Source organism: Solenopsis invicta, chromosome 13 (assembly GCF_016802725.1).
Source record: "Solenopsis invicta isolate M01_SB chromosome 13, UNIL_Sinv_3.0, whole genome shotgun sequence".
NCBI lineage: Eukaryota > Metazoa > Arthropoda > Insecta > Hymenoptera > Formicidae > Solenopsis > Solenopsis invicta.
This window is the reverse complement of record NC_052676.1, coordinates 8,384,968-8,406,537: the sequence shown is the minus strand read 5'-3', so window position 1 is coordinate 8,406,537 and position 21,570 is coordinate 8,384,968. Positions and strand designations below refer to the sequence as shown.

General features: G+C 32.1%; 1 protein-coding gene across 1 annotated transcript in view; it reads left to right on the top strand.

The window, feature by feature from the left end:
* LOC105202953 (fatty acid synthase) overlaps positions 1-21,570 on the top strand; it is a 68,243-nt gene that overhangs the window by 11,879 nt on the left and 34,794 nt on the right. Inside the window, exons 2-5 of the mRNA XM_039456710.1 lie at positions 2,961-3,153; positions 7,660-7,907; positions 12,811-13,042; positions 19,628-20,046. Coding sequence (XP_039312644.1) covers positions 2,982-3,153; positions 7,660-7,907; positions 12,811-13,042; positions 19,628-20,046 — 1,071 coding nt within the window. The 5' untranslated portion in view covers positions 2,961-2,981. The remainder of the gene's footprint in view (positions 1-2,960; positions 3,154-7,659; positions 7,908-12,810; positions 13,043-19,627; positions 20,047-21,570) is intronic.

Below are 21,570 nucleotides of genomic sequence, written 5' to 3'. Positions count from 1 at the left end.
GGTGTTCATCGATCTTCTATCTCTCTTTGGACTCGTTATCAAGAAACAGACGGATTTCGTCGAAGGAGAGAACAAAGTCTAAGATGAATAACGTCAGTTAAATCGCCTCATCATCAATAAGACAAATCGAAATTTGGGTAAAGCTGGTGGTAACATTGCGTCAAATAATGCAAATGTTTGGAAACAAAACACGTCTTTACTTTTAAAGAAAGAGAAAAGAGAAAAGAAGAAATTCAAAATCGGCCAAATACATTTTAAAGTAGAGACTTTAAGCTTTAAAATTAAAGAAAATGCTTTCAAGTACGATAATTTTTAAGAAAGTTATGACTATTTGAAGTTGTGCAAAATTTTGGTACTCCCTAAAATCTTTGGAGTGGAATTCTATTATAAAAGTGTGAAAATCCTGTTAGTTTTGATAAAGAGTGGCAGAATTCTCACACTTTTAGAGTGGCATTCCACTCTTTGAAATGAAATTCCACTCCAAAAAATTCAGAGAGTATAAATGAGTATTGCGATAATTTTGTTGCCTAGTATATTTTAAATAGCGAATTATCTATTATTAACATAGATTTTACATACAATTGAGGTTATCTACGTGTTTAGTGCACCGGATGTCACACCGGATACCATACAATTTTGAATATGCGAAAGCATTACGCAAGCAGATAACAATGTAAATTAAATCAATAAACAAATTAATGTGTAAGGCCAGTGAGACAAGCAAAAAAATTTAGGCGTTCGTATAAAGCATAAATTATATTTATTAATAACTTTGGCACAAACGTTTCGACTCTACGGAGTCTCCTTCAGTGTCTTCTCTTACATTACTAGTCCATTGTTTTCAACACAAATATCTTTCCTGACGGCAATGTTTTCAACAAATGACGATGAAATTCGAGTGTGATCCGGTTTATAGTTCATGGTCTACAATTTTTTTTCCTCATCATTTGCCATACGCCAAACAAATCGAGTCCAAAAGTTTAAACGACCATTCGTTTCTCGTCACGCGACTCATTTATGCTTTATACGAACACCTTTTTTGCTCGTCCCACTCGCCTTATTCATTAATTTGTAAATTGTATACGAACTAATTAGATTATTGTTAAATTAATATACTTTTGCATATTATATGTACTGGCACATGATATATACAGAGTCTTATAAAACAGAGAGAGATGTTATAAAAAATATGACATTAAAATATTAAATATTTTAAAAACAACGTTTCACAGAATTGTTCAAAACAAATTTGTATCTATTGTAAGTCCAAAGAAGGACAAATAAATAAAATGATAAAATAAATATTAAAAAAAATCAATTGTCATATGAAAGTTATATGAAAATCATATGAAAGAAATTGCCGCATTTTTTAAATAAAATTATATGAATTTTTTGCATGATATAATTCCTCTGATTATTCTGCGTATAAAAATATTCAGTTAAATTTATTAAAAAATGATTTATGAGGTGTCTTACTTTATTTCCCACATCATATAAAATAATTTGTAAACTTGTAATGATTTTATGAATTATACCTTAATACTTTTTAACACAAAATAATAAGATGAGTCAATTGTAAAGAAAATAAATTGTTTAAAAAAACAAATGTTGCGTATTGCAAATTGCATAATTTTTTTGAACAGTAACAATGTACTTTTTCCTTATACCAATAGATTCATCTTAATACTATTGCTTATAATTATTAAGGTACAATTATTCAAAAATTGTTACAGGTTTAGAAGATATTTTATGTAATATAGAATGATAAAATAAGTAAGATATCTCTCAAAGAATTAAATTGTATTTACTTGAATACTTTTATAAGTAAAATAATCAAAAGAATTATATGTACAAAAAATTCATACAATTCCATTTAAAAAATGGTGAAAGCCTTTATATGACTTAAAAAACTAAGAAATTACTTGAAAGTTCTTAAATAGTTTAGCGTTTTTTAATCATTTAAATCATTTAATCTAAAAGAATGAGCTAATTTTAAATATTATATGATTTGTTTGAAAGAGTTCATAAGTAACTGTTTTCAATGAAGTGAGTTTGTGAACTTTTCCTGAACTACTGGACCCTGTCATCTGGGTTATTTATTAAATATTTTCGTATAAGAAAACAATGCAATAGTAATTATTTTATTACACGTTATTATTTATTATATACACAAGTTTTTGGCTTTTTGTTTTACAAAAAAAAGATATATTAAAATATGCATTTTTATTTGAAACTTTTAAATTTAATTTAAATTTGAATATAATATTTTAATAAAATAAAACATGTAAATTAGATAAATAATTATTATAAATTTTTTTATTTGGACACATTTTTAATTTCAAATTTCAAATTTTTTCTACTTTAAGGTTTTGTATAAATTTTTCCCATTTTATCTGTATTGATTCGATTTGTTTTTATTACTTCTATACTTGTTAGCGTAACTAGAAAAATTGTTAGAAAACAAGAAATTGTTAAAAATGAAAAGAGATATAAAATATTTCTTAAATTAGAACAAATATATAAATAGTAAAATATATAAATTGATCCATTTTACCCTATTTAAATTGGCTTTTTATCGTACATGAAGACATTAATATTTTTATTTTTATTTACCTGTATTAAAATTAGTTGATAATTATGCATAATATTGCACCGCGCCGATAAACTTGACATATGTCATAGAGGTAAGGGGGCTATCTGGGATATTATTAAATTTAAAAAAAAAAAAAAACTATGCACACACACACACACACACACACAATTACATTTTTTTTTTAAAGCAACTATCTGTTTTCATTACAATAGATTTATATTATTATTGCGTGCAAATAAAAGTATTGTATTTTATACTGTCTATAATATAATATATTGTAATTTTGTAATTTGCATTAAATTCTTTTCTATATATTTTATATTTATCTTTATTTCCTTTAAAAGTTAATAATTGCATTTTGTTTTAGAATTATCTGCTTTGATAAAGTATGGATACCATGGATAGACCTAACTTGTATATCAACAATAATGCTGAAGAAGAAATTGTTATTTCTGGTATTGCTGGACGATTTCCTAATTCTAATAATCTAAAGGAATTTCAAGAAAATCTTTTTAACAAGAAGGATCTTAGTTCTACTAATCATGGACGATGGAATACATGTAATGTTTTTCTCTTAAGATTGAGATGTATTTTTATATTTTTATACTTTAAAAATTTGTGTTTTTTATAACAAAATCTGTCATAATTAAAAATTAAGAATTTGCAATATTCTGATCAATTGTTTTTAAAAATAACGTAACAATTAAAATTGCGTAAAATAGAACAATATGTAAATAATTTCTTGTGATTTTTTCAAACATTTTATTTCTGATATCATAACTCAATGAAGACATATTTCAAACCTCTTATTATATAATATATTATATATACATACATACATATATATATATATATATATATATATATATATATATATATATATATATGGTAAATGTACCGAATTAAGCCACTTTAAACAAAGACTAATTTTTGATAAGTTAAAAAAAAAAAACATGTTAGGTAAGACTAAAAATTGTATTCAAAGTTAATATTATAAATTAGCGAGACCATATGTATAAAAATTGAAAATATACAAAAATATTTTTATGTACGTAAGAATTAAATGTGGACTGCAAATGTCCTGAATTACGCCAGGTTGTTCCGATTTACGCTAATAGTATGTATCAAATCACGTCACCCTATCTGTGTATTGGCAACCTGTATTATATTTTACAAAAACTATATAATTATATGATTCTTTATTACTTTGTCAGTTTTTAAATAGATTATGAAAAATTAACATTTTGTCTTACAATTCAAAATTATTTTGTTTTATTATTTTACAAGTTACATTGTTGTAATAACAATTTGAGAATGAATTTAGCCAGAAACTATTAAAAGTGATAGATCCTTGACATGAGTTTTTGGAAACCGCTTTTCACAAAAAATCACATTGTTTACTTACGTCGATGGAGTTATTTGATACTACTATGATGATTGCTTTCCGATAATGAATAGATATATTTAATCAGCTGTATTTTATTATGGATACAAAACAAATTATAGTGGCATCATTTGATTCAGTGGCGTAATTTGGTACATTTATTTTGTATATATTTTTTGTATCTATTATAATTTGTAAGAATATATTATTTGTACAATGCTTGCTAACAATAAGTAAATTGAAATTGAAAATGTGTGTTAATGTATAAAAAGCTTATACATTTAATGATGCATATCTAATAATGGATCAAAACTTAGCATTGCGAATTTTTTATGAAGAAATAATAACGGAAGAGATAGTAAGTAAAATGTTTAAGATTTGATTGGAGAAACCGCAGTTTATATTACTTTAACTTAAAAAAAAATTTTATTAAAAATAATAAAGGAAAGTTGCTAACACTGGCATAGCCCTTCTAAATCAGCACTTCCTTATTTCTCGTAAACTGAACATTGCATTAATTGTAAGTATATGTATAAATACAGATAGAAATATTATCTGTTTATATAATTAAAAAAATAAAATCACAGTTCATACATTCAAAATTTTTTTCTGTATAAAATCTGCTAAAAACAAATTCTTGAAAAGCGAAAATGAAATTTGCAGGTTTTTTTGCAAATTTTCATAGTGAGTATTAAATAGTGAGTATATTATTGATATTAGGTCATTTTACATAGATATTATATGCATAGTTTGTAAAACTATTTTGTTTATATTTTTCTTTTTATATTTTTTTCATAGTTTGTTTTAAAACATAAAATCACTGTAAATTGGTACCTCTCCGTGAGAACAAAGAATATCTGCGAAACATTTGATGTTAAATTTGCAATGTTGTTAGATGCTTCATGAATTTTTTTCATATTTTCTTTAATACCTTAAGGTAGGAAATTACATGCTAAAATCAGTTGGTGGGTTTTATATGTAAATATAACCAAAAGATATCCTAAAAATAACGACTTCTATAGTTCTAAATTCGTATTCCACTCTTCTTATAGTCGTTCTAAAAAAAATATTTTGTGTATTCCATACTTCCTGTATAACTTCTTTTTTTGTTCTATCCTTACAAAAATAATTCACCCATTTTTGGCCTGTTTTTAACATTCGAAAACGATCAATTTGAGTGATGAAAACGTGCAATCCGCTCGATGAGCATGATCCGTTTTTGGGTCGCAAACAGGAACTTTTCCAGAAAAATGAGTGCTTAAAGCGATTACATACTAGTATATCCGAGTAGTAATAACGTATAGTTATAAGTATTTTTGAGTAGTTAAAACGTGCTGTGTGTAAATTTGAGGTGTAAAAATGTATATTCAGCTACGAGTACAAAATACTCATTTGGCACTCACAAACACTTATGCCTACAGTAGTTTTCAAACTTGGGCCAAAAGTTTTAGCATAAGCCTATTTATTTTTTAATTTTCTAAAAATTGTATATATTTTTTTTTTAGTCTTTTAACGGATCTCATTATTTTTATAGCTTAATCTGTATTCACTGTTTCGCATATAAGACGTTTAATTCACTAAATACAATTGCGCATTATTTTACAATTTTGAAAACGCATCGGCGGGATTCAAATCTAAGATCTTGGAACTGTAACCTAATACGCTAACACTGAGCTAATCATACACTTGAAATATCCTTAATAAAAAGTTATATTTGAAGTGAAGCTGATTTGAACATGAAGAAAGTGCGTGTTAAGTACCGCGCAAACACTCTCATTAGCCCTTTGATTATTTAGCCTTAGATATTTTTATAATAAACTGTATAAATAATTAAAACCTTTTCCTGTCCACAGCCAGACCAGTAAAGATAGTAAATAAAAAATAACAATTGGAAACAGTACCGAAACATAAAGAATTATTGATGTAAAAAACACGTTACAAAAATCAATTTTGCAACTAAACAAATTATTAAAAATTGACTGTAGAGGAAAACTTGCGCTAATCAATTTTATGGGAAAAATTACTAAAAATGTATATATAACTCTTTTTTAAACCATTTACATTTTATGCAAAAAAATAAACTATATAAAAATTAAAATCTATTCCTGCTCATGGCCAGACAGGCAAAAGTAGCCAAACAACAATTAGATATTGAATCTAAGCATGAAAACAGTATTGACGTAAAGAGCACGATACAAAGGTCAATTTTGCAAATTAATTATTATAGACAAATTATTAAAAATGGACTGTAAAAAGAAACTGCGCCAATCGATTCAACGGGAAAAATTACTAAAGAAACATATGTGACGCTTTCTTAATTGTTATAATTGTTATGAACAAATCAGTTGCAAAACTAATTTTTGCAACATGCTTTTTATAGTGTTTTTTTACGTTTTAGTCCTATTTTTAATTTTTATTTTTTAACTGTCTTTGCTGGTCTGGTCGTGGGTTTTAATGAGTTAGAACAAAAAGCAAAAGTTTTTTCTCTGTAAAAAAACAATATTTCAAATTTACGGAATAATTAAGTTAAATTTTGCATATTTTAAAAAAAACTTTTATTTAAACATATTTTTTAAGTATAATTATCTTGGAATAAAAGTAAAATCCAAACTGGGTTTTATAATTGTAACTGGGCAGCCTAAGTTATACTATCGTAACTATATCCTAAATGGGCTTGAGTTTGGCAAACCTTTATTTTGTATGCCTCAGTAATACCCATATGAGGACAGTATTAAATATGAATTTTCCGGAAAAATTTCCACACGGGACATTGCACATTTTGAAATAGCACGATTTATTAAAAATTATAATTAATATATAATTATTAGAATTTTTACTGAATTACGCTATTTTAAAATATGCAATGTGAATGCTACATATGTACACGCACGGTTATTATTTGTAAAACGTACATATACAATCTTTTATATGTAAATATGTTTGTGTGTGTGTGTGTGTGTGTGTGTGTGTGTGTGTATAATTGGTACGTTAAATAATATTATAATTCATCCCCAAAATGCAAATTAAACCTTTCCGCAAAAATTAATAAAATATGCTTATTTTTTGCCGCGCGTAATAAATTAAAAAAATCTTCTTTAGTAACAGTACCCTACATATGTTCAAGTGGGATTTATAACATATTAAAAGAATAAATAGAATAATATCATATATTAAGTATTAATAATACTTGAATATTACGTTGTGCCGCTTATTCATGAATTAGTGGAGGGCAAGTACTAATATCTAATATAAATATGAATAAAATTGAGAAAAATCAGAGAATATTTTATTCTCCTCTGAGTAAAAGAACGTATAAATAACGTATTGTCACTCATCAACTGGAAAATTTAAAAGAGTATTGAAAACGGACAGTCCACTTAGTTTTCCCTCTTGTGAGTAAAAGAGAAACGTATTAACGTATTGTCACTCATCAGCTGAAAAATGAATATTGAAAACGGACAATCTACTCAAAAATACTCGTAGGTATATTTATGTATACTCGTCATCTTCTTTTGCAATAGACTACGACGAGTGCATAACTGGCATAAAAATGATAAAACGGGCTAAAAGTGGGATAAAAGCAGTCCATATAAGGTGTAAAAACGGTGAATTATTTTTGCAAGGGTAAATATGTGTAACATATATATTTTTATAAAATATATTAATTCTTAATATCAAATAGGGTATAATATGCCTCATCGAATCGGTAATATCAAAAACATAGAGAAGTTTGATAAACAATTTTTTAATATATCAGCCATGGAAGCCCATATGATAGATCCTGGAATTAGAATGTTTCTTGAAATCACTTACGAAGCAATTATTGATGCGGGTGTGAATCCCAAAGAATTACGAGGAACAAGAACTGGTGTTTTTACGGCAAATAGCATATGTGATACACTGTCTGCTTTTTGCTTTTTTAAACCTCAGGTTTGATACATTTGAATTTAAATAATTAAACATATTTAATAGAAGAGAAAATGATAATACGGTTTCCATTTATATATTGTACAATAATTTTGTTAATCATTAGTATTTTAAATTAAATATTTAATGATTACATTTATCAATATGTTGCTCAATCGATTTTAAACTTAAAAGTCTATTCAAAAGTATGGACATACGAGTACATGTATATATGTATAACCCCTTTGCATACAGACTGCAGCACTGGAAATTTATAATCCACCACGTACATAAATCACAAATTTACAGCATAACTATAAACAACTTATTAAATGTAAAAATTTTGATATGAAAACTTTAAAGAATTGACCACATTAGGTCTGTTAAGATATCAGTATTGCTTAAGAGGAATTAACAAAAATCCTATGCTATTTATTATCTTTGCATAACTCAAAATATGTACTATACGAGGTGTGTTCAAAAAGTATCGCGAATTTTGTGTTTTTTCAAAAATTATTTATTTATTCATGAATATCTATTTTGTCCCCTTCAAAGTAATCCCCATGAGATATTATACACTTGTGCCAACAGTTTTTCCAATCTTCGAAGCACTTCAAAAAATCTTTTTTTTTATCTTGTTCAGCTCCTCCTTCGATGCCGTCTTTATCTCGTCAAGCGTAGCGTAACGTCGTCCTTTCATGGGCCTCTTCAGTTTAGGGAACAAGAAAAAGTCACAGGGGGCCAGATCTGGGGAATACGGTGGCTGCGGCATCATTAGTGTGTTGTTTTTGGCCAAAAAGTCGCGCACAAGCAACGATGTGTGAGCAGGGGCGTTATCGTGGTGCAAAAGCCAATTTTTGTTCTTCCACAAATCCGGGCGTTTCTGGCGGATTGCTTCGCGCAAATTGCGCATAACTTGCAGGTAATATTCCTTATTGACCGTTCTACCCTGTGGCAAGAACTCATGATGCACCACGCCCCTGCAATCGAAGAAAACTGTCAGCAAAACTTTCACATTCGACCGAACTTGGCGCGCTTTTTTCGGTCTTGGTTCGTGCGGCAGCTTCCATTGAGATGATTGAGCTTTGGTTTCCACGTCATAACCATAAACCCACGATTCGTCACCAGTTATGACCCTCTGGAGCAAATTTGGGTCGTCGCGGACAGAGTCCAACATCTCATTAGCAATGTTCATGCGATGCTGTTTTTGGTCGCAATTGAGCAATTTTGGTACGAATTTCGCGGCGACCCGTCTCATGCCCAAATCATTGATAAAAATCGAATGGCACGAGCCAATCGATATGTTTAGGTCCTCAGCAACTTCTCTAACGGTGATTCGACGATTGGCCAATACCATTTTCTCCACTTCATTAATTTTTTCGTCTGTTGTTGAAGTGCTCGGGCGTCCGGCACGCTCTTCGTCGTTCATATCTTCTCAGCCTTCTGAGAACATTTTGTACCACCGATAAACGTTGCTTCGGTCCAAGGTAGCTTCTCCGTATGCCACAGTCAACATTCAGAATGCATCCGCGCACTTAATTTCGTTTTTCACACAAAATTTGATACAGGTTCTTTGATCCATTTTTTTGAATAGGTAAAAATCGAAGACGATCCAAAACACGTGCAAGCAAAGCAGCTGTCAACAATTAAGTGAACATTCAAAATGGCCGAGCTTGTCGGCATAAGTGAGAGACATGAGTACCAACATAACGCCACAAAAAGATCGAAATTCGAATATACGTAACCCGCGAAAATTCAAAATTCGCGATACTTTTTGAACACACCTCGTATAATACAGCCAAATATAAAATCTTAAATAACAGAAAAAGTGTGTACACACATATTTGTGTGCCTAATTAGGTTAAAAAAAAGAAGAATATATATAAATAAATTCTAAAGTAAATCTTCGAAAGTTTTAAAATGCTCAAAAATGTTTTAAATAGGTGTTGACTATTATAAATCAACGCCACTGATGAACGGCAATTAAATAAATGATTCTATAACCACTAGAATTCATTACCTAGTTGCGGAAACGTTACGATAACACTTAGGAAGGCCATTCTACCATCTTCTCTTCTAATTTATTTAAGACAATGCTGGGGTTGGTTTTAATTAATAAACTCAACTTCCACACGTACGATTTATTAAGTATACATGCGTACGATTTTAGTAATTCAACATCTTTTACACCTGGCTCTGCTTTTATTTCGCATAAATATAAGCTGTATAACGTTTCCACGAAATATACATTATCTGTGAATTGACGATTTTGGTCGCCAAAGTAAAATAAAAGTCGATAAGAAAATGTTATTTAAAAATTTCTCCTATTTTTGGTAAAAAATAAACCAGAGCCGTATACATAAACGCGTGTATTTCAATTTTGTAAAAGGAATTATATTTTTATAAAAGAAATATAAAGTATAATTTGTTTAACAATTTAAAATGGTATTTTTGCCGGTAATACAGACAATTCCAGCATCGCTTTAAGATAGGTGTTATTTCATATAAAATTTTGAATCAAAAAAATTCTAATTTTTAAAAATTTATATACGTAAAACTACCCTAAAAAAACTACCCTATTAACTAGACTAAATTTTTCTAGAGAATTAAACTTTTTCAGTTTAACTACTTATGACTGATAAGGAGATGCTTTCAATTTCGAAATACGAAATTAGATGAGCTTTAGTTTATTTGAAAGAAGGGAGCCAAGGATATAAAAAGTGTCAGAGCGTTTAAATGCATGGGCCTTCGTTTCAGAGAAATTTGCATGTGAAGTTTGGCATTTGCCGGTCCGTTAAGCACTATTGCGCGCTAGGTTAGAGCGTGAAACGCGGTGGCTGAGGAAAGTAACAAGGGGAGGACCCGACAATAATTTCGCCAATTTTAATAAAGTTTTATGGGTGTGCAATGTTTACTCACAGCATTATTGTAGTAAAGCCGTTTGTTGCGAAACTTGGGCATTCTCGAGAAAATGACGATTAAATATTTCCAGCATCTATAAGTACCGTTACAGAAAAATGATTCTCTAGTAAGGCATTGTGTAGGGCATTAGGACGTCGATTGGTACGCTTGGAATCTCAGATTTGATCTCCGCAGATGCGATTTTTTTCATCTTATATTTTTTAATTGACATTAAAGGTCGAAACGTTTATCATTGGATTTATGCTGTTTTTAATTATTTAATATAAAATGTTACTTTTAAAAAATGTAAGAATTTAAAAATGCTTTTCTACTATTAATTAAATTATAATTTCTCATAAACATAAAAAATATATAACACAAGAATAAAAGACATAAAAAATAAAAACAAAAAATATATTTACAATAAAAATTTACAAGAATTGTTTTACAGTTTTAAGCAAGGAGTTGTATACAAACTAATATAAAATTTATAGACAAAAAAAAACAATAACAAAACCATTTTATTCGGAGACCGTTGTAGGTATAACTGTTAATAGAAATATTTATTTTGACGTTTTTAAAATAATCATTACAAATTTCAATTATAAATATATTTTTTTGTGTTTATAAGAAATTTTAATTTAATTAAGAATAAAAAAAACATTTTTAAATTTTTTCGTTTTTTAAAAATAACATTTTATATTAAATAATTAAAAACGGTTTAAAAATTAAATGTAATAATTAAAAAATATAAGATAAAAAAAATTGCATACGCAGAGATCGAACCAGAAATCCCAAGCGTACCAGTCGACATCCTAATGCTCTACGCCACGCCGCTTACTCGAGAAGCGTTTTTCTGTATCGGTACTTATAAATGATGAAAATACCTACTCGTTATTTTCTCGAAAATGCCTAAGTTTTGCAACAAACGGCTTTACTACAATAAAGGTGTGAGTGAACACCGCACATCCATAAAATTTTATTAAAATCTGCGAGATCATTGTAAGGTGCACATTTTCTTTTTTGTTCTTGGTGCCCGCGTAAAGAGAGGTGTTCGAAACGTCGCAGTGCCACTTTTTTTAAATAATAGTTACATTTATCAATTGTAATTAATTTTTATTATTCTTAGTAAGATATTAATTGTTATATATTATTCGTTACATGAAACAAAATGTAATAATCAGAAAATTTGCATATTTACTCAAGTTTATTTATTTATTTTTATTCATTATACAATTCTGACATTGCTGTACAATGTTGTGGGTAAAAATTTACGTAAAAACATTGGAAACACAAATTGACTGTACACCATAAACATTGTATAAAAGAATAATGTGTTTTACAAGAACATTTAATATTATGAATGTTTACAGGAAAACATAATTAATTCACATTACTAAAAATTTCGCGTTCATATGCTAACTATGACGCGTACCAAGCCAATTGTAGCATATTTTTAAATATTGGCGCAGATAATAAATAGTATGTTAACAATTGAATTCGGATTGCGTCATATCGTGTATTCAATTCTGTTCTTTCTCCAACAATAAAATCAGGACAATGTACAGCAATGTCAGAATTGTATAATATATAAAAATAGATAAATAAACTTGAATAAATATGCAAACTTTCTAATTATTACATTTTGTTTCGTGTAACAAATAATATATAACAAAAAATATATTAATATCTGGCTAAAAATAATAAAAATTAATGACAATCGATAAATGTAACTATTATTGAAAAAAAATCGGCTCTGCAAACTTTTGAATATCTCTCTTCACGCGGCCGCCGAGGACAAAATAGAAGGCGTGCGTCTCAGTCTCCTCAGCCACCGTGTTTCACGTCTTATCCTAGCGCGCAATAGTACTTAACGGACCGCGCGGCAAATGCCAAATTTTATATGCAATTTTCTGCACAATGTTTAAAAATTTGTGTCTCAATATTTTTAAATATAGATATAAAATTTATCGATTCTATATTTTAATATTATGATATTATAATATTAAAAAAATTGTATTACTAGGTGGCTGGATTACCATGGACTGGATGTAGCAAAAGTACTTTCGCACACAGAATTTCTCATTGGCTCGGCGTTACTGGACCATCGTATAATATTGATACTGCATGCAGCTCAAGTCATTATGCAATTACTGAGGCTTATAGACACATTCGATCCGGAGAATGTGATGCAGCTATTGTCGCTTCTGCTAATCTATGTCTTGATCCTAACGTACATTTTGGATTTTATTGTCTTGGTACTTATACTTTCAATATTGTAACCTTATAATACTGATACGTACACATATTTATTTATTTTTATCAATCTGATAGTAATTAACTAATTAATATTTCAATAAAAAACTTTGGCCAAAATATGAAAACACAATATAAACAAAATGCCTTTAAGGTCATAAAAACTGGACAGAATACGATAGCGCACGATGCAGACGGGACCCGATAGCGCACAATGCAGTAGCTCACCAACCAATCATCTTGACTTATCTAACCCAATCAACAGAAAAACTCTAGGCACCGGCTGCTGTAAGTGATGGTGGGTTATCGGTCCCGTGCGCTATCGGGATCCGTCTGCACGATGCAATAGCCCACCAACTAATCATCTTGATTTATCTAACCCAACCAACGGAAAAACTCTAGGCCGCTGTAAGTAGTGGTGTGTTATCGGTGCTATTGGGATCCGCTAATAAAAGCTATGTGTTAATACTAATAAGTATATATGTTATTTTTGTACAATTTCAAAATTCACTGAACGCAATAGATTTCAGAAACATTCTTATTTTAACATTTTATATTACAAGATTTTTGAAATATTTCTGTTGTAACATTTTATATGTTTTATAGAATCTTTTCAGAAGTATTGTATATAAAATATAAAGGAATGTAACCTCTTTGAAAGATGTCAATAATACTATGGGTAGTCATTAAAGTAACCCCGAAAGAAAAAAATATCGTTTTGGACAAGTGGAAAAAATTTATACAACTTTTGTATTAAAAATAATTAAACAAAAAGTAAACAAATGCTTTATTATCTCATACATTAAATGATTAAATTATGTCACTTTTTAAACTTATTTTTAAAAGTAAGAAAGTATAATATAATAACAGATTTTTTTGACTGGTAAAAATCCTAATTCTATCTAAAACTATACACAACTTACGCATTAATATATATTATGTCTTAGGTCTCGTCTGGATGGAATATTACTTGTAGTAGTGCGCCTGCGCACGTTTAGTCAACACATTTTTAAAACTCTAAAAAAAAACTTTTCTTCCCGCGCTACAGTGCGCCTGTCGCGGCGCTAGCGCAGCCATCTTCATTGTGTTCCTGTTTGCGTCAGCCAACACATCGTGGTTCGAGGATTTCTCGCTCTTTTTCACATTTATCAGACAGTTTTAGATTATTCAAAGTGTCGGATTCAAGTAGCCGAAGTTGTTCGAGGTCTAGGAGTTATAGGCGACACAAGAAACGCTCACGCGGGCACAGAAGGAAACGAGATATTCAAGTGAGGTTAGGAGATGATCTTTCTCTTACAACACAGTGACACGAGGAGCTGACGGCTCTCGAGAGCCGAGGCATTGAACTAGCTAAGGCTCTTTGTCGGCCTTTTTTGCTCAAGAATTGGCAAAGAGGGGGCTTAATCGAGGGGGCTCTTCTGCAGCACCGTATACCATGACCCCCGTTTGTGCACGGAATCGTTTGCGCTCGAATCCGTTTTCTCGATGCTTTTCCGAGGATCAACGCCATTGAGGCCCATCGTGGGCTTCGGCTACGCCCGGAAACTCAGCTCTCCTTGAGAAAATTTTTGGGATGCTTCAGGATCAAGGACAAAAAATATCCACCTTGGAAAGTGAGGTTAGCAAACAATTTTTGCGCTCTCCTTCACCACAGCTACAGGAAGAGGCGGCAGTTTTCGAGAGCTGGGACATCGATACAGCTTTGTATGACTTCCGAGTCTGCAGGCAAAGCATCAAATCCACCAGATTGCATAGAACCTCTGCTGGTCAACCAGCTATTTCGCAGGTTTTTGACATGCGAGGCTACACTCGGCGCAGAGAAGAAAAATTACCATACTGCTGCTGTCGCTTCCGGCTACTTCGAAGCAAGCAGCCGTGCCGGATCAGGCGAGCAGGCGAGTGACTGAGAGCATAAGAATGCTTCCGGGACCCAAAAACAAAAGCGTGGAAGCTAATCGTTTTTTGTCGACGTCCCATCTCTCTCTCTCTCTCTCTCTCTCTCCCTCTCTCTCTCCCTCTCCCTCTCCCTCTTTCTCTCTCTTGCACGACAAGCCCTGTTGCGTATGCGCGCGTGCGTGCTCTTTTACTCTTTTTCTTTCTCTCTTTCTCGGTAAGAATTTGTGCTCCGCATAATTGTCATCAAGGCACGCTCTTCCTCGTTGGTCGGAAATGTCTCTTTGGATAACTTTTGTCCAGTTGCGACCCGGTTGAACCCGTGACTTGGCGCTCACAAGCAACCGGGTTTGACGTCCAAGGTTCAAGGACCCTCCGCGGGAACACGTCAAGCATACGCACGTTTTTAAGATATACGTATATATGTGCCTAGCACGATGACGACGTTGGCAACAAACGCCCTCGCCTTGGTACTAACAGCGGCAACACGATGATCCAGGTACTTTTAATGCTTGAAATCTTGATAAGGCTTATGTCGTCGACGTCATTGCCGTCGGAATTGTCGTCGTTAAAGCCAGTCGTCATCGCCGCTGCCACCACCATCGTCGTCGTCATCATTATTGCTGTCATCTTTGTGGTCAATGTCTACATGTTCGCTGCCGCTCGTCGCTTTATCTCTACGTTGATAAGGAAAAAATTTGGCGCCAAACAGCGTGCAGGTTTGCGATAATCTAACAAGAAGTCAGGATAGCAAGCAACAAACTCTTGGCTTTTGATCTACTAAAACTCAACAAGTTTCTACTGGGTAAATCAACAGCCGATCTAGTGCCAATTAAAGACTAGCTTTTTGGCGCTTTGTTTGGCGAAGAAGTTAAGAACGCACAAGCGTGTGAAAAGCTTGCTCGAGGCCTCGTCAGAGCTACCCTAACAGTTTCCAAGATCGCTTCTCTTTAATTGGCCAAAAATCAACCAACTCGGAAACAGGCAATTTCGGGAAAGCAAAAGCCCCTGTTTGTCAGCCGAATCAACCAAATCGCTGGGCAGGGGTTTGCTACACGAAGAGTCGCACTTGGAGATTGGCGTAACGCTCCCTCTCCCCCTGTCACTAGAATCAGTAAGAGTTGCAAGCCGTCTTGCAAAATCATTTCTTAACTGGAAAGATCTAACCAATCGGACCCAGAAATTTTAAGCGCAATCCAGGAATATAGGATTTCCTTTAAATTGCCACCACTCTCGCGTTTCATCTTGGTGATCCATGCTTCTCGTCTAGGGTTAATACTTATTGCAAAATTGAAATTGAATGGCTTTTAGAGAAAAAAGCCATTTACCCCGTCCAACATTAAGGGATCAATTTTTTTTTCTTATTTTTTAATTGAGAAATTTTCTGGAGTATGCAATTTATCTTAAATCTGAAGGATCTCAACACAATCCTTCTTCCCATTTTAAATTAGAGGACTAGCAAACCATGGTTTGATGGTTGCTCCCTAATGTAGAGATGACCTCATTAAACTTCAAGGACGCGTACCTGCCGGTACCAATTCCCTCTTCTCATAGAAAATACCTCAGATTTCAAAACGAAGCGGACATCCGTATTTCTGCAAATTTTAAAGTAGTTTTTAGATGATGGCGGAATGTTCTAACAGACAAAGACCAATTAAATCTCATCTTAACGGGTCATTTTGTGTGTAAGATTTATTCTGACGTCTCACGTACGAGGTGGACTGCTTCTTATGCCTCAAGTTGGACTCAGGGCTGATGGTTCGACGAAGAGAAGCATCTTCATATTAATGCTTTGGAGCTCAGGGTCGCGTTCTAATGTCGCCGATTGGTTTGCACAGCACCGGCGACAGCGATACAACACCGGAATTTGCTCGCTTGATTTTCGCGCTTACTTGACGAGGGCGTGCACTTAGCATGTGCTTGCACCAAGACAAACTGAAATGTTTTGCTTTAGACTTTAGTGAGTGTGAAATCTTTTTAAGAATAGACAACACGACAATTTCGCATAGTAACAAGTTTGGCTAGGTTTAATATACTCTACTGTCATCTTTTTCAAGAGACATATGGCAGTGGTGTAAAAGCAGAAACATCTGGTTGGTTGCCTTTACATCACATCCGTCGATAATGTCATCGCAGACGAGGAATCTCGGAGCCTATATGCAGATATGGAATAGTCGCTGTCCAGTGGAGCTTTTTGGATAATAGTCAGGGAATTTGATCTTTTTAGCATCGATCTGTTCATTTCTAACATCAACGCGAAATGCAAAATTTTTATTTCCTGGATCCCAGATCCGGAGTCCTTCGCAATTGACGCGTTTACACTGGACTAAAGAAATTCTACTTTTATGCTTTTTCTTTTCAAGTTCATTTTTAGTATCAACTTTTTTAAATAGATCATTGTACAGAGCATATTCAAACTTAATGCCAACTAATGCAATAAACGTTATTGACAGTTCTCAGGTATTTACGGACACCTATCACATCGGACGACTTGATGACTACATCATTTGGCAGTATTTTTTTAACTGAATTGGAGGATCCAATTAGTAGCGGCGGATGATCGATCTAGTAATAATTTCGACGAAAAATCGTACAACAATTGTTATTACTTAACAAAATATCATATTTTTTTCCGCCACCAATGCAGGAACAACCTGCGCGCAAGGCGACAGTTTTATTTTTACTCCTTTTTAATCAACCAATATATGAATCAGAGAACATTCAATCTAATTATCTGACAAGTTGCTTAAACGTCAATAATAATATTACGTCAATAATAATATTGCTAGTACTCCTATTTCTCACAGTAATTCTATTATTGCACTAACAACGAACAATAATACAGATCAACGTTGCCAAACCAACTATTCGCGTTTTGCAAATATCCTTTACTACCAAAAGAATTTTTATTTAGATCCCAGACCGCCTAAAGACATTGGTTTCAGGTCGCAGCCTTTTTTATCCTTTTCTCGTTTTAAGGATCATAACAACTTATGCATTAGTACGTTAATCTTTCATTTCTGAGAAATCGCGTTATTCGCCCATCTTTTTGCTACCATCTTTTTGTTGCATAAACGTCTACACGGAACGGTGGGATTATAGTTGATTAGCCGGTGGATAAAAGTAATCCTGTTAGACTGCGGAATTAATGACACTTTCTCCGCTTATAGTACGAGACATGTGTCGACTTCTGAGCTGGTGGCTCAAAAAGGAGTTTTAGTGAGTCTGATTAAGCATGCGACCGATTGGTCCGAGAAATCGCAAATTTTTGCAGATTTCTATAATAAACAAATAATAGAAAAGGACGCGTTTTTAAACACAGTCCTATTTAAGAAGTAACAAACAGTGCAGTTTTTTATTTCAAGTTTTGGACAGTTCTTTATGTATAATTCGTTAAGTATAATTGTCAGAACGGGAATAGGGACGAGTCACATTCTAAACATTTACAAGTAATTCCATCTGGACAAGACCTGAGACATAATTTATAGATCAAACACACTTACCAAGTGAATTTCAATCATAATTATGCCAAAAATCTCGCCATGGGCTCTTATATGTGACTCATCCAAAGTTTTGAAAAATGAAGATGGCCGCGCTAGCGCCGCGACAGACGCGCCATAGCGAGGAAAGAAGAATTTTTTTTAGAGTTTTAAAAATCTGTTGGATAAACGTGCGCAGGCGCACTACTATAAATAATATTCTATCCGGACGATACCCTTGGCATAATTACGATCAAACTTCTCTTGGTAAGTTCATTTGATCTATAAATTTTATTTTAATTGAGTTGATACAAAGTTATAATTTATGCACTCTTGGATATGCATGTGTCAAAATGTGTTAAGAAATTAAAAAACATTCTTTTTTTAACTAATTCCAATTGAAGCTATTCATTATGCATAACAAATACTCAATCGATCCAGTTGTTCATGAGATTTGATAATCTCCCATTAGAGAGCTGACTTTTGTAGGCTGGATAGTAAAATGGTCGATCTCCAAGACAGAGAGGGAAATATATTAGACAGAAAGAGAAATATATTGTATTTTTCTTTTAAATATACACATCTCTGTCTATATTCACATCTCTCAATCAAATATTTTGAACCAATCAAAAGTGGTCCCCTTGTGTCGAGACTCTCATTAGAGGGTCTCTATCTCCCATAAAACATAAATCTCCAAGGAATTTTTTGAAGATGTTTAAAAAACTAAAGACGTTCAGACTTTTTAAGGATGTTCCCAGAATGTCTCTCCAGGATAATGTGTGCTGTATAAGCTTAGATCGGCGGGTCCCGATAACGCACATCCCAATAGCACACAAACCACTCACAATGGCAGATGCCTAAAGATTTTCCGTAGGTTGGGTTAGATAAGTCAAGATGATTGGTTGGTGGGCTATCGGGATGTGCGCTATTGGAACCCTCCCAGCTTAGATACTCACAACTGGGTAGTTTGTGTATTATATATTTATAAATACATAAGTCATTCTTATATTGCGCACATATTTCGCGTAAGATTGTACCATCGAGTCTTTTGATTTGCCAAAGTATACTAAAATAGACTAAATACTTCCTGTACTTTTAACCAAATTAAAATTGAGACACGAAAAATTTAATAGATTAATTAATAAATATAACATTATTATTATATTTATTATATCCCGTTTAATTTAATTTATTCAATTCAATTTATTTTTTCAGGAGTTTTGTCTTCTGATGGTTATTGTAAACCCTTTGATAAGGAAGGTACCGGATATATGCGCAGTGATACGGTTGCAGTAGTGTATTTGCAAAAAGCAAAAGACGCAAGAAGAGTATACGCAACCTTTGTATATGGTAAAACAAACTGTGATGGTTTTAAAGAAGAAGGTATTACTTTCCCATCATTCGAAACACAAAAAATGTTATTAGAAGAATTTTATGAGGAATGTGGCGTCTCGCCTGCAGAATTATCTTACATAGAGGCTCATGCAACTGGTACTTCTGCCGGTGATCCTGTAGAAGTTAAGTCCATTGATCATGCTGTGTGCACTAAAAGGAAAACTCCTTTATTGATGGGTTCGGTAAAATCAAATCTTGGACATTCCGAATCAGCCAGTAGCCTTTGCCAAATTGCAAAGGTATATTTATAATAAAATAACATAGTCTTATGTTGTATGTAATTACAGCAACTTATATTTGTATTATTATTAAACAACATCATGGTGAAAATTTTTCTCCGAGAGGGTAACCACTTTTGAATTCCGGTATACAACTCGCTCAAAATCTATTGAATTCTTTAAAGACCAAGTCCAATGAAGTCCGCGGAGTCCGTGAAGATCGGTAACGTCCGATGAAGTCCATGTAGTGAAATCCGGTGAAGTCTTGAAGTCGGGTGTATATCTCTATTTTCTGAGTAGTTACCTCCTCGCTTTTTTTATAATTTTTGTTAGCATTGGAACATTTTTAAGAAATACTTAGTAATACTTAGAAAGTCTACATCTTTTCTCAGAATTTTTTATACATGTAAATTTTGAAGTATTCTGAGATCTCATCCCATAATTTCAAAGAAGTACTTTAAACTTTTTCAGATTTTATAACGTTTAATAAAAAATTAGAGAATAAAAAATCTTAAAAATGTAAGGATATTTCATAATTAACATGTATGAAAAATTCTGGAAAAAGATATAGATATTCTGAATTTTTTTCTGAGTGTTACATGTTAACGATTTTATTGCTCTCATTTATTATTGCATTTATGTTTATATTATAGCCTAAGTATATGCGCTGCGATCGCTTTCTTTAACTGCATCAAATCTCTGGTGTGACGTCTATCATTTTGTTAAGTGTATGACTTCCATGTTCATCTTGCGATTTGTGCGTTTTTATTATTCTTGTACGCTCAAATCGAGTTGACGCCGAGCTTCTTATTGCAAAAGTATAAAGATATAAATTTTGTAATCTTTATTAAATAAATATATATTTGTAAAGAAAAAATTAAATAACAACACTGAGTGTTTCTGAAAAATGTTCCAATTTGTATGCAAAATCTGAGAAAGGTATAAAATTATGTATAGGGGAGACCGGGGCTATTTGGTACACATTTAGTTTTGCGTCTCTTATATGCATTAAAAAAAAGTTGGACGGTTTGAAAGGTCAAACCTTTCTCTTCACAATGCCCTTATAAATAGAAGACAAAAATGTATTTGCTTTGAGCTACATATAATAATATCGATTAGTGCCAATTGTTTTGAATAGTCTTGAGCCTGGGGTAATTCAAAGCTAGTTTAGGAATATTCTGAAATTTATGTTTTAACGTGAAAAAATGTAAAAAAGCTATTGTTAAGATTTTGTTTTATTCAGAAAAGGATATACAGGATGTTCATTAATGGTTGTACCCACTTTTTACCATAGGAGCATGATTTACCGACGGATATGTATTTCTAACATATTATTATATTAAAAATAACAAATGCATGCTCCTATGGTAAAACGTGGGGACAATCATTAATGAACACCCTATAGTAGTATAGAGGAATGTTACATACAATAAAAGAATACAAATGCACAATAGAGAATTTTATTGCTTTAGCGTTTTTGGAACAAGTTAGAGATCAGCAAACACAATAATATAACATATATATCTTAAATACATAACAGTAGCT